Source organism: Podarcis bocagei, assembly GCF_964188305.1.
Source record: "Podarcis bocagei genome assembly, chromosome: 10".
NCBI classification, from domain to species: Eukaryota; Metazoa; Chordata; class Lepidosauria; order Squamata; family Lacertidae; genus Podarcis; species Podarcis bocagei.
Window position 1 is genome coordinate 63866667 of NC_138135.1, and position 12759 is coordinate 63879425.

Consider the following 12759-nt stretch of genomic DNA (forward strand, 5'->3'; position numbering starts at 1 on the left):
CTTTTATGACCTAGAACCTTCAGTTAACAAAACATGCATTTGAGAACCTGCTTCTCAATTTTTAATCATATGTTTGTATAGCAGAAATGATACTTTTGCATTCCACTATTGATTGGGTTTTGAGCCTTTAGTGGGTCCTGAACCATCAGATAAATGAATTGGTTGTAATTTATGTTCTAGCTATAAAGGTTTCTAAGCAATTTTGACATAATGGATGCTAGGGTTTGTTTGTTTTTAATCTTGTGCTGGTGTGTGTGTGTGTGTGTGTGTGTGTATAGTACTGAAAATTGACCTTTCTGTATTTTTGTGTTTATTTCCCCCCACTGTATGAAATCCAAATGTTTGAGGGTTAGTGGATTATTAATAAAGTTGAACTGACCCGAGTTATGCTTGAGAACCACATTAAATCCTGTGAAATTGCTTCCTAGGACTTGCGTGTGGAAATTGAAAAACAGGAGCTAATTTTCCACGCTCGAGAAACAGCTACCAAAGCTCTAAAAGCCTTTACTGGTAAGTTACAGGTGTCTTTGCAGTCCAGTTGGTTTTTCACAGCGACTGTTTTCTTTATTTCTTTTTAACATTGCTGCATCTTAAATTTTTGTTTCAGATCAACAAATATCAGAGAAAATGGTGCTGGATGCAAAGAAGCGTGAGCAGTTTCAGAAATTGAAAGAACAATTTGAAAAAGATAAAGAGGTATTTGCAACGTGTGTTTTCTGCTAGCAACGTTAGGAGACAGAGAATCTTTATATAGAACTTGCTTGGATAAAAATATGCAGAGCACAATGTGTGCTTTTGGAATGTGGTTTCTAAAGCTTTCTTAAATGTTTATGTAGCGCCGACGTGCTCTGAAACAGGAGGAGACTGATGATGATTTCAGTTATGCTCGGGAACTGAGAGAGAGGGAAAGAAGACTGAAGGCTTTGGAAGAGGAATTGGAGAAAAGGGCAAGGTAAAAGTGTGGAAGGAAGGAAGGCTGTTAAAATTGCAAGTTCAAAATTTTGTACCAAGCAGTTGTATGTTTACAAAAATAGCTTCCAAGCTGGAAAATGGATAGCCCAGTTTCTCATCTTTCAGAATGGAAGAAGGTTTTGCTAATAAGCTACAAACTTCCCCTTATGCCCTGCCAGCCTAGTTGCTGTGTATGTCGTACCAGGAGTCTTTACATTGTTTTGTCTTGGCAGCCCAGCTGCTGCATATCAGAGTTGGAACAATATGGTGGTTGCGAGTGTAGATACACTTTTATCGGCTCTGCTCATGTGCCTGCACCATGCCAACCTCACCCCGCTATGCAGCAGCAATGTGGAAGTCAGCTGAGAGCTGCCGCCCTGCTAGTCTAAACTCAGCCCTGTTATTGACTCAACTGTGTGCTGCTAGTTCTGAATGAAAAATGGTATAACTTTGAGTATGTTATAGCCATTGGTATTTAGTGAACAGCCAAAACTATACAGCTTTAAGGTGCTTTTCTTGTGTTTGATCTGTTACAGAACAGCATTAAGCTTGCACAAATATCTGACTGCACAGCACAGTGTATGTATCATTTGAAAACACAACAGACACAAAGCTCCCAAATTTTCACCTGTTTAATTTATAATTAAAGGTAAAGGTAAAGGGACCCCTGACCATAAGGTCCAGTCATGACTGACTCTGGGGTTGCGGCGCTCATCTCGCTTTATTGGCCGCAGCTTCCGGGTCATGTGGCCAGCATGACTAAGCCACTTCTGGCAAACCAGAGCAGCACACGGAAACGCTGTTTACCTTCCTGCTGGAGCGGTACCTATTTATCTACTTGCACTTTGACGTGCTTTTGAACTGCTAGGTTGGCAGGAGCAGGGACCGAGCAATGGGAGCTCACCCCGTTGCGGGGATTCGAACCACCGACCTTCTGATCGGCAAGTCCTAGGCTCTGTGGTTTAACCCACAGCGCCACCTGCGTCCCCAAAATTTATAATTAGGTTTAGAATTATTTATTTTTCAGTGAGCATTGGTTGCTTAGGAACTTCAACATGTTATATGATGCATTGATAAATTATCCTACTTGCTAGCTCACTAAATTTTGAGCTTGTGAGCTACATTTTTACTCTGGATGGTAGCCTAAGTAATCTAAATGCCTTCCTGTTGTACTCTGCTCTATCATGGTATATATCCTGTAAAACTACACGGTGAAGTTATTCTACCTTTCTTTTCACTTAGGGAAGAGCTGATTGACCACTATAGCAAACTCTCCGAAGAGGCAGCCCGTAGAGAGAGAAAAGCCCTATGGAAAATTCAGAGGCACAAATTGGAAACGGCCCGTCTCAAATTTTTGATGGAAGATCAAAAGCGTACCGAGGTAGCTTAAATGCTGCTGCTGTTGCTTTTTTTTAGAAAGCACATTGACAGTGGTTATTTATGTATGCATTGGTATGTATAAATCTTTGATCTTTTCCATTTGATGTGTAGGACATGCTTGAGAAACTTCCAGGTGGAAAGTATAGGAGGAAAGCAGACATTGGGGAAGGGTGGTGTCAGCAGACTTCCGCCGCAGTTGTGCCAGTCAGTGATTCCAGCATTCAGGTTGGTGTTCCTTTAAGAAAACTCCTGTTCCATAAACACCATCATCTTCTTGATTCACCTGTGGCAAGGACTACTTTCCCATTCATCCATTCATTCATAAGTATCCCATTTTTTCAGGTTTTATTATTTAAATAAAGTAATATATTATGTAATAAACTCTTCAACTATCTTCTCTGTATTTGTTACCATTTTTAAATTTTTTTTAAAAGTCATCTTTTAATCTTGTTTTCTTTTTTAATGTTTCTTTTCTAACTCCTCTATTTCTTTCATATATGCTTTTCTTAATTCTTTCTTTGTTCAGACAGGCTGATATAAATTGCTCCCATAAAATGGTTTTACTTATATTCCATTATTAACATTTTTGAGACATCTGCTGTATTATTTATCTCAAAAACAGTTTTTTAAGTCTGTAACTTTTTTTGCACTATTTCTGGGTCTTTCGGTAAAGAGTTATTTTATCTCCCGTACTCTTTGAGGTTTATTCCTCAAGCTTTAATCCTATTTCCTTTCAACTCCAGCTATATGGGACTATTGTCTGCATATATCCTTTGTAGATCCATTCAAGGGTACAAATCTTTTGGGTTAGAGTAAAAGGTAGAGTTGTTCCTTTAAGATTTGGCTGAGTAAAACATTGTATTTTATAGTAAAAGTGGGTAACATGACCCTCCAGATGTTGTTGGACTCCAATTCTCATCAGCAACATCCTGCATAGCGTGTGGTGAGGGATGATGGGAGTTGCCGAACTGCTGGTTCACCACCCCCTGTTCTTCTGGCATTTTATTGATGTTTAGATCACCATTTAGTCATTTCTGGGCACTCCTAGAACTTCCCTTTCTTCCCTTTCTTTTTGCTTTTTGTGATCTGTGCTTTGTAAGATTGCATGTCACAGTGTGCACAGTAAGACCCACATTTTAGAGCAGGCATCGCCAAACTCGGCCCTCCAGATGTTTTGGGACTACAACTCCCATCATCTCTAGCTAACAGGGCCAGTGGTAAGGGATGATGGGAATTGTAGTCCCAAAACATCTGGAGGGCTGAGTTTGGGGGTGCCTGTTTTATAGCCCAGTAGAACTGCCGTCATACCTGTAAGGAGGGGAGTTTATAAAGTGGCCTGTTATTCTGGTTTTAAATTGGGAGCTTTGAGGACCATATTGCATGTTAGTATGAATAGTAGGTACAGAATAGCCTGCCATTTGTTCTCTATGCCTATCTTCTTTTTCTTGAGCAAGTGTTACACTGTTGGGTAATGGATTGTGCAATTTTTTAAAAAATGTAGAAACCAGCGTTTCAGACAGAGGTCTTTGTTTTCACCCGATATCCGAACAATACTGCTGGTTATGCAAGCAAATATCAACTGTTTCCATAGTGATTGAAGTAGCTACTGGAGCATTTGAAAAGCTCGGTGAAGATGATAATAACCCTAAACTGCTTAAAAAATAAACAGTGATATAAAACTATTAAAAGGTAGTTTCAGAAACTATGGATGAAATAATGAAGGTGAAGATATCCCAGCTGTATAAGTGAGTTGCATATCTGTTCTAGTAATTAATTTTCTTTCTTTTTTCCATTTCAGTTAACTTCTGCAGAGCCCGAGTGTCCTGATGATGTGGACATCGGCAGAGACCCAGAATCTCAACTAGTGATATCCCCAGGCTTACTGCAGGCAACAAATATACAGTGTAATGATTATTCAGAGTCCGAAGAAACAGAAACTGCATCTCAGGTACTTCATACGGAGCAAGCAGCTACTCTGCCAAAGCATGTATCTGAACTTGGTCTGGATTTTGAAGATTTTTTACCAAAGCCTCAGGAAGAAACATTTGTTGTCCCCAGTGCCCAAGAGACCAACTTGTTGGATGAAGCCCTGCAGAATATCAGTTCAGATCTTTCCTTGCACGGTCAGACAGATGAAAACAGTTCTGCACTGAAAGGTGCGGCAGAAGGGGAAACCGGTACCCAAGTCTCCGAATACGACGGGTATGACTTTAATACTGTTCTCAGGCCTTCAGTCTCGCACAGCCACGTTGCAGCTGGAGAAAACGTCTTTGATGTTGAGGACAGGGTACCTCGCTGGAACATTCACGGCCATGCGTCTGATGCAAATATTAAAATTGGGGAATACGTACCTGACGCTGAACTCTCCCATCCGCATTCAAACCCTCATGGCCACTCCTCGGATTCACACATCAAAATTGGACAGTATGCTTCCGAGGTCGAACCTAGCCGCCCACGCTGGAATATCCACGGGCATGTCTCTGCCGCTCATATTCAGGTTGGAGAATACGCCTCGGAGTTCGAGCCATCAAGGCCAAGGTGGAATATCCACGGCCATGCTTCAGATGCCAATATTAAGATTGGCGAGTATGTGTCAAATATAGAGCCGGCTAGACCTCGCTGGAACATCCATGGCCACGCGTCGGACGCTAATATCAGAGTTGGGGAAAATACGTCTGATGTTGTGTCCTCGCGGCCTCGCTGGAATATTCACGGGCACGCCTCTCAGTCGCACATAAAAATTGGAGACATGGTTTCTGATTCGGAGGTTTCCGTGCCTCGATGGAGTCTCTTTGGCCATGCCTCGCAGTCGAGTATTCAAATAGGAGAGTGGACTCCTTCAACTTTCAGCGATCCGATACCTCATCTGAAAGCCGTCTCTGGCCCCGCATCTGACTCTACAGTTCAGACATTCCTGTATAACGGAGAATTCCCTACAATCAAAGAGCATGGTGCAGGACAAGAGTCGATGCCTTCTGGTTGTGTGCTGAGCGATAACGTGGATGAACAGCCACAAAGAAGCCTAGGAGAACAGGGGGGTAAGTGGCAATCAGTGAACAAATTACTTGGTAGACTTCCCCTCTCCCCATCACTATTAAGAGCCCTAAACTAGAAGTCTATTCAGGCCGAGACAAACCAGTTAGGATCCTTTGTCTTCAGTGGAAGTCAGTGGGCTTACATCTGGGCAGGTGCCTTAGTGGGTTTGTGGTCAGGTTATACAGGCCTACCTTGGTTTTCAAACGGAATCGGTTCCTGAAGTTTGTTCGATATCTGAAAATGTTTGAAAACCAAGGCGCAGCTTCCGATTGGCTGCAGGAGCTTCCTGTACTCGATTGGAAGCCGCGTCGGATGTTTGGGTTCCAAAAAATGTTTGCAAACCAGAACACTCACTTAATAATAATAATAATTTATTATTTATACCCCGCCCATCTGGCTGAGTTTCCCCAGCCACTCTGAGCGGCTTCCAATAGTGTGTTAAAAACAATACAGCATTAAATGCTGTAATCTCACTTCCGGGATTACGGCGTTTGGAAGCCAAAATGGTTGAGTCGCAAGGCGTTCGACAACCAAGTTATGACTGTACTGAATAAAAACTTTATTTTAACTATATTTTAATGGGCACTTAAAACAGAAATGAATTAACTGTGCATGTTTCCTAAATACTGCTTTCTCTACAAAGGAAACCTAGATCCACATAAATGCAAGAGAGCATTGCCATTAACAGACAAAATTCTATTATGAAACAGAAGAAAAGCCTGATAGTTTTTTATTATTACTATATTGGTGCTGGGTAACATGAGTGGGAGACTAAATCATGTATTTGAAATGCTTGTGTTTCTTGTGAGGCTCTATACATTTCACACTGCCTTTATATTCATTAAGGCTAGACAATATTTGTCATGTTTCTCAGTTCCTTCCAGTAACAAGTCCCCTCTTTTTTGGTTAATATAGCAATCATAATGGATGATGCCAAAGATCTCTCCACAGCGCCTTTTCAGGATGTACAGGTGAGGAAACAGCAACTTAAATTTCAAATTACTAGCCCCTTAATCTTAAGTAGATGAATCTCATTGTGACGCTCAAGTAAAATTACTGAAGTAGTGGGCACGATGTTCCTTTGAATTATTTTAATTCTCCCAAATATGAATTACTTTAATTCTCCCCAATGTTATTCCCTATCTTCACTCATTTATATCCTAAACAGAAAATATTACCAGAAAGTATTATTGTCTTTACTTGCTGATTAGCTAAGTGACCTCTGAATTCCTTATCTGAACCCTGTTTTAGGATAACTCTAGCCCATTTTCTCATATATCCTTTAACATACAAGCAACAACACTATGGAGGTCTGCTTAAATGACAAGAATCTTGAAGGTTCAGGAAAACCCAAGATGCAACGATAAGTGTACTTAAGCGAGAGTGCAAAGCCTTCTGGATAAAAAATGAGCCTCCTTTTCTCCAATGTCCATTCCACTTTTTTTCATCAGGTAGAGGAACCTGAAAAATCGACCGAATTGGTTCTTATGACTCAGCAGATTTCTCTCTCTGAAGTCAGCACATCTGAAAGTTCAGAAGGCGTAAGCACCGCTATTGCCAAGTGGAAGAAAGAGGAAGATTATGTGAAAGCCTTATCTGATCAGTATTGCCTTGAAAAATACCAGGACAGCTACGATTTGATGTGTGAGTACTCCTAACATGAGGTGCATTAAGAGAATGGAACCACATATATCCTGTTACCCCTCAAGGAGTGTAGTGCTTGTGGAATTCTGTAGTCCTAGAGCGTCATTCACTAAAAATGTGTCTGGGGAGTCTCTTTCCCGCAATCAACTTGGGTCACATTTAAATGATCCAGCCACGTAGGTTGGGGTCTCTTGAGGATGTCAATTCCATGATGGGGATCCACACAGCAGGCCCCCACCTGTGCTGTGGGGACATTTCAACTTTATCCAAGGCACTCAGAGAAAAGCTGCTCACACACGGTATGGGTAACATCATCATTATCATTATTTATTAATTGAATTTATATGCTGTCCTATACCTGTTCTTCTAGACAGAAAGGTTTTTTTATTGTGCCATCATCCTGACTTTGCACACTTGGTATCATTAAGGCACACAGAGATTGTGTCAATCCTTTGCGGATTCTTACGGGTCCAAATAAGTAGTACCAGGCTGCAGCAGTGTTGCGGCACAAGTTTGTGCAGGATTCTGTAGACCTCATTTGGTTAAACTCTAAATTGCATTCACTCGTACCCTTTTATTAATTACTTCTGAAATGCCGTGCCTCCGGATATTAGAACGCCCCTCTCACTTTTCTTTTGGAACATCATTTAAATATATTTTTGTTCACCCTGTTTTGGTTGTTTTTTTTTAATGGCCGGCACTTCCTTCGCCAATTGAGAGGCTTTTCTGAATGTGTGTGGTGTGTGTGTGATTGAGACGGATATATTTGGGCAGAGTGGGGGGAGGGGAGATGTACGTGTGGCTCTGTGTGTGAGGAAGTGTGGTGAGAGAGGGAGGCATGTATATGTGGGTGTGCATATGTGAAGTGTGCTGTGTACGAGAGAAACTGTGGCCACCTTGTGTATTTTATCTTGCACTGGAGGAAGGAATACTCCCTCTTATTAAACAGCAACAGCATTATGTGTCAGGGAGATCAGTATTGTTCGATCTCCACAATCAGGACCAGCAGAACATGGGTGACTTCCAAGCATGAGGTTATCTTGGGAAACGTGGAGCAGCCATGACCACACACTCTCTATTTTTGTGTTTTGCCATGGGGCCCCGCCCCGCCCCACTCCGTGACTGCCACCCACCACACTTCCTTGAAATTTGAAATGGGCTCACTGGCCGTAATGGTTGCCTCTAATTTTTATTTGCTGTATAGCATTTTGTTTTGAAAGTGCTTTGGAAACAGTAATCATTGTTTTTACCTATGCTCTAACACAGCAGAACTTCCAGTTTCCCATCTTCTGCATCATGTGATACCAAGATCCTACACCTTCCCTGTGGACCCATCAGCGCAGTCAGCAACAGACGAAACAGCTGTACAACTGAGCGAGCTCTTATCACTCCCAGTACTGATGAAACGGTCAATCACTGCCCCTTTGGTTTCTCAGTAAGTTAAATTTAGAAGTGATCGGTCAACCTTGTAGTAATAATATAGCTTGTATTCTTTCCTTAATTGGGAAACACACCAGTACATACATTGACCTTCTTTCCTTTTATTTGGTTAGTAAGGTAAGCAATTCAGTGACTGTTGCAACAAGAAATGTGAACTGATTCAGCAGTATATAGTTCAGATATCTATTACTGGATGGCATTCTTTAGCGGATCTTTAAGCTGCAAATCATAGTTCTTCCACAGTCTTCTCTTTTCCAGGCTGGATGTGCCTCATAGTTCTTATCCACTGTCCATTCACTTCAGAATGTTGGGGGGGGGGAATGTTTTTCAACCTGAGGTCTTCATGGACCCTTCACCAACCCTCTAGGGCCGGCCAAAACTCCACATACACACACAGACACAGTAAAAACTACAAACTCGATGCTGCCATTCATCCATTATGAAGATCCCCATGTATAATCCTATTTCTTTCAGTGGAGAATCAGGGTCATACATACAAAGAACCTGAATAGAGATTTGCTTCCTTCATTGAAATTGATGGCTCTTCAAGTGGGAGAGCTCAGTATGGATTGGTCCCATTAAAAAAAAAAAGTGGCAATTAAAGTCAGATTTCAGAGTGGTGAAAAGCATGCAGAGCCAAGAAGGGACAGAGCAGTCTGAATGTAAGGTACTGGACTGGATAGGGAGTCTTGTGCTGCCTTTCTTCCTCATCGGAATTTCCATGCCCTTCAGGCAAAAAGGTCTGAACTCCTCTGCCTTGCCTAGCCTTGTGCCTTAATGGGGATGCAGATCATTCACTTGATGGAGCAGGAAAGGGAGCAATTTCCATCTGCGTCAAAGCGCTAGGTGGTAGAGGTTTAAACTTCTCGTGTCCATTCCAGAGCCTTGATGGCAACGCAGGTTGCACTGCCTCTGCTTGGTTCTGCGCACTTCCTTCCCCTGTACAGTGCAGACACTACCTACCACCACTGAACTATTGAACGGGGCCTAGTAGTGAAGGTTTGGTGTTCTGCTCTAGAATGAGAAACCGTAAAGCTTCTAGTTAGAACATAGCAGCTGTTACAGATTTTGAACAGTGCAGAAAGAATTACATGCAAGTGTAATGAACAGAGGTGACAGTGGGCAACTGGGATTTCTTTCAAAGGGCGTTTTCTTGACATCCTTGCTGCATCCTGTGTTTTTTGCAAGTGACTGCCAAAAGGTACCGGCCCAATAGAAGTAGATTACTTGGAGGGAGCCTATAATTTTATTGTGGGTAGAGGATCAAAACGTTGGCCATTTTTAATTTACCCTATCCATGAAGCTAAAATGCAGTTTTACCTTTTTATTTGCTTTTTTAAAAAAGTAACTGGTGTGTTTTCATTTGTTCCTAGTGTTTCACTTGTGAACAAAGCCATTGTTGACTACTATTTTGTGGAACTAAATATTGAGAAGCATTTTGGAGCACTAAGGCATTTTTTGTTGATGGAAGATGGAGAGTTTGCTCAGTCACTCAGCGATCTACTTTTTGAAAAGGTATTTGCATAGGCATTTCCTTAAATACCTGATTCTTGACTATATATCTAGTTGCCGGCATGTGGGGAAATCATATTATATGCGTATATGCTACTAAATAGAGGGATTGTGTAGCATTTGACAGTAGTTTCAATGATCACAACCTGAACAACCTCTCGTGGACGTTTTAAATAGAAGGGACTTTCTGGCTTGAACAGTGTTTGTATGAACATTTTTAAAAAATCCCATTATCTACTTTGGAAAGGTTATTCTGACAAAAAAATTCTCAGTATCTAATGTGTGTTCTAATTTCAGCTTGGATCAGGACAGACACCTGGCGAACTTTTGAACCCACTAGTCCTCAATTCCATTTTAAATAAGGCTCTGCAATATAGTCTCCATGGGGACACCCACTTGGCTTCCAATCTCTCATTTGCACTGAAGTACCTTCCAGAGATGTTCAAGCCCAATGCGCCCGATGCCCTAAACTGCTTAGAACTACGTTACAAGGTGAGAAGACACACAAGAGTTGAGACGTGAGCCAGATTTTAAGATTCCCCTATATGCATTGCAGTTAATTGATCCTACTTGTTCTCCGATGCTACTTAGAAATACATTCTGTTCTGCTGTGACGTAATCCTCATCTTAAACAGGCAGCGGAATATTCTGACGCCTTGGGAGACATGCAGTCATAATAGGTTTTTTTCTTTTTTTATAGGTTGACTGGCCTATGAACATTGTCATTACTGAGAACTGCATGAATAAATACAACAAGATTTTCTCTTTCCTGCTGCAATTGAAGCATATGGTGTGGACTCTTAAGGATGTCTGGTTCCACTTAAAGCGAACTGGTAAGATAAAATCTGACTGCTTTTATTTAGCCTGAAAGCTAACCTGTTCAGAAGATTCAGATAAGTGAGTAAAATCTAAAGTCACTGTGTTTCCTATTTCTACCGTATTTACTCGAATCTAATGATTACCTTTTTTGGCCCAAGTACGTTGTGAAAATTGAGGTGTGCATTAGATTCGATGGTGCCTTAGACTTGAGTAAATACAGTATATTCCATGCGAGTTTGATTATTCAACCGCAAACCCATATAACTCAAGGTGAAAGCGGTTTGCTTTGACACAACAGAAGAGGTTTTGGATTCTCATCCAAATGGAATAAAAGAAAGGCAAAATGTCTTCCAAGGGTGGTATTCCAGTTTGTTCTGTGAGCTATTAATGCAATAGCAAGAAAAAATAACTCCTGCTTCACCTAGTACATTGTAGGTATTGCACAATACCATATTTGAAAAAGTAGAGGAAAAACATAACCAAGCACAAAAAGACAAATGGATATATTGATTGAGGGTGAGTTTATGAAAGCCTTTTTCAAGTAAGATCTATTTGATTTCTAATCTGGTCTCCTAGTACAGTGGTTTTCAACCAGGGTGCTGTGGCACCCTGGGGTGCCTTGAATGATAGTCAGGGGTGCTGCGGGCAACACTGGCTTCTGTCCCTCCTCGCATCTCTGCCTCCCAAAGGTTTCCACAGCTGTTCGTTGCAATGGCCCTGGCTACGAGCTCGCCAGGCATATATTACCTCTGGGGCTGGCCAGGGGGTCCTTCCCAGGCCCCTTTGTTTTGGTGGAGGAGGGGGGACTCAGAAACCTGGGGCTGCAGCTGCCCAGAGGACTCCCGAGCGGCGAGGAGACAGAGGGAACACTCCACGAGGGAGGGTGTTCAAAAAAGGGTGAGAGGCAGCCGGCTCTGCAGGCAAGGGGTGACGTAACTGGGCTCCTGAGCCCCACAGGGTTGCCACAGGAAGAATGTAGTTGGTCAAGGGAGCCGTGGACTCAGAAATGATTGAAAACCTCTTTGCTAGTTGTATTAAACAAGGATGGTGAATCTGTGGGCTACATACTATGACCCCCATGCTAAAAAATCTGACAGCTCCTGTGGGTCACCTATTGTGATGCCATGCTAAGTGTTTTGTGCCCTTGCAAGACGCCTCAGATATTTTTCTATTTTAAGAACAGTTTAGATCTCCCCCCCCCCTGAAAAAGTAACAACTTTAAACATTGTTTTTTTACTGACTGCCCCATAGGCCATCTGCTACTGTGATCCCAACATTTTTGTGGCTCTTCACAAAATTTGTTAGTAATAACTGACTGTGCCCGCTTTGCACCTTGGCTGCTTCTGCTTTGGCATGGGGGCCAAGAGTGGCGGTCCCTTTTCCGGCGCTGTGAGCCATCCTTGTCGTTTTGGTTTTTCAGCTCTGGTGAAGCATGCAGCCAACTCAGTTCAGTTTCGACAGCTCCAGCTTTATAAGCACGAAATGCAGCACTTTGTGAAAGTTATTCAAGGCTACATTGCCAACCAAATCCTGCACGTGACGTGGTGTGAATTTGGAAATAAACTGTCTTCTGTAGGGAACTTGGAGGAAATCTACAGAACGCATGCTGACTACCTCAACAAAGCCATCTTCCGGTAAGAATATTTCTTAACTCATTGCACGTTTGCCTTCCCTTGTCTGTGTGTAGAGATGGACAATTCTCATGTAACTAGAAAGTTGGGTGGACGTGTCTTTTCTTTACGTAGGCTTCTGCCACCAGTTCTGCTGCCATTGTGACGTGGACAGCGGGAGGAACTAACAGGCCTCACCACTTAGCCCCTCGTCCAAGTGCCCATATTTGCAATGCCTAAGGAGAGTTGCACTTTGCTTTCAACATATTTGCAACATCTGAGAAAGAGAACCAGACCATTTCTCTCGCAGACTGCGCAATGCCTCTCCCCTCACCCAGTTTATGGACTGAGGAAGGGAAAAGTGAAG

The 12759-nt window shown here is 42.2% G+C and overlaps 1 protein-coding gene across 1 annotated transcript in view; it reads left to right on the forward strand.

Annotated features, from left to right (window-relative positions):
* TUBGCP6 (tubulin gamma complex component 6) overlaps positions 1-12759 on the forward strand; it is a 35938-nt gene that overhangs the window by 20061 nt on the left and 3118 nt on the right. Inside the window, exons 12-24 of the mRNA XM_081211398.1 lie at positions 429-510; positions 608-696; positions 837-952; positions 2194-2332; positions 2443-2556; positions 4130-5369; positions 6283-6338; positions 6819-7011; positions 8278-8446; positions 9825-9966; positions 10261-10455; positions 10664-10796; positions 12203-12416. Of these exons, the coding sequence (XP_081067524.1) occupies positions 429-510; positions 608-696; positions 837-952; positions 2194-2332; positions 2443-2556; positions 4130-5369; positions 6283-6338; positions 6819-7011; positions 8278-8446; positions 9825-9966; positions 10261-10455; positions 10664-10796; positions 12203-12416 (2882 nt within the window). The remainder of the gene's footprint in view (positions 1-428; positions 511-607; positions 697-836; positions 953-2193; positions 2333-2442; positions 2557-4129; positions 5370-6282; positions 6339-6818; positions 7012-8277; positions 8447-9824; positions 9967-10260; positions 10456-10663; positions 10797-12202; positions 12417-12759) is intronic.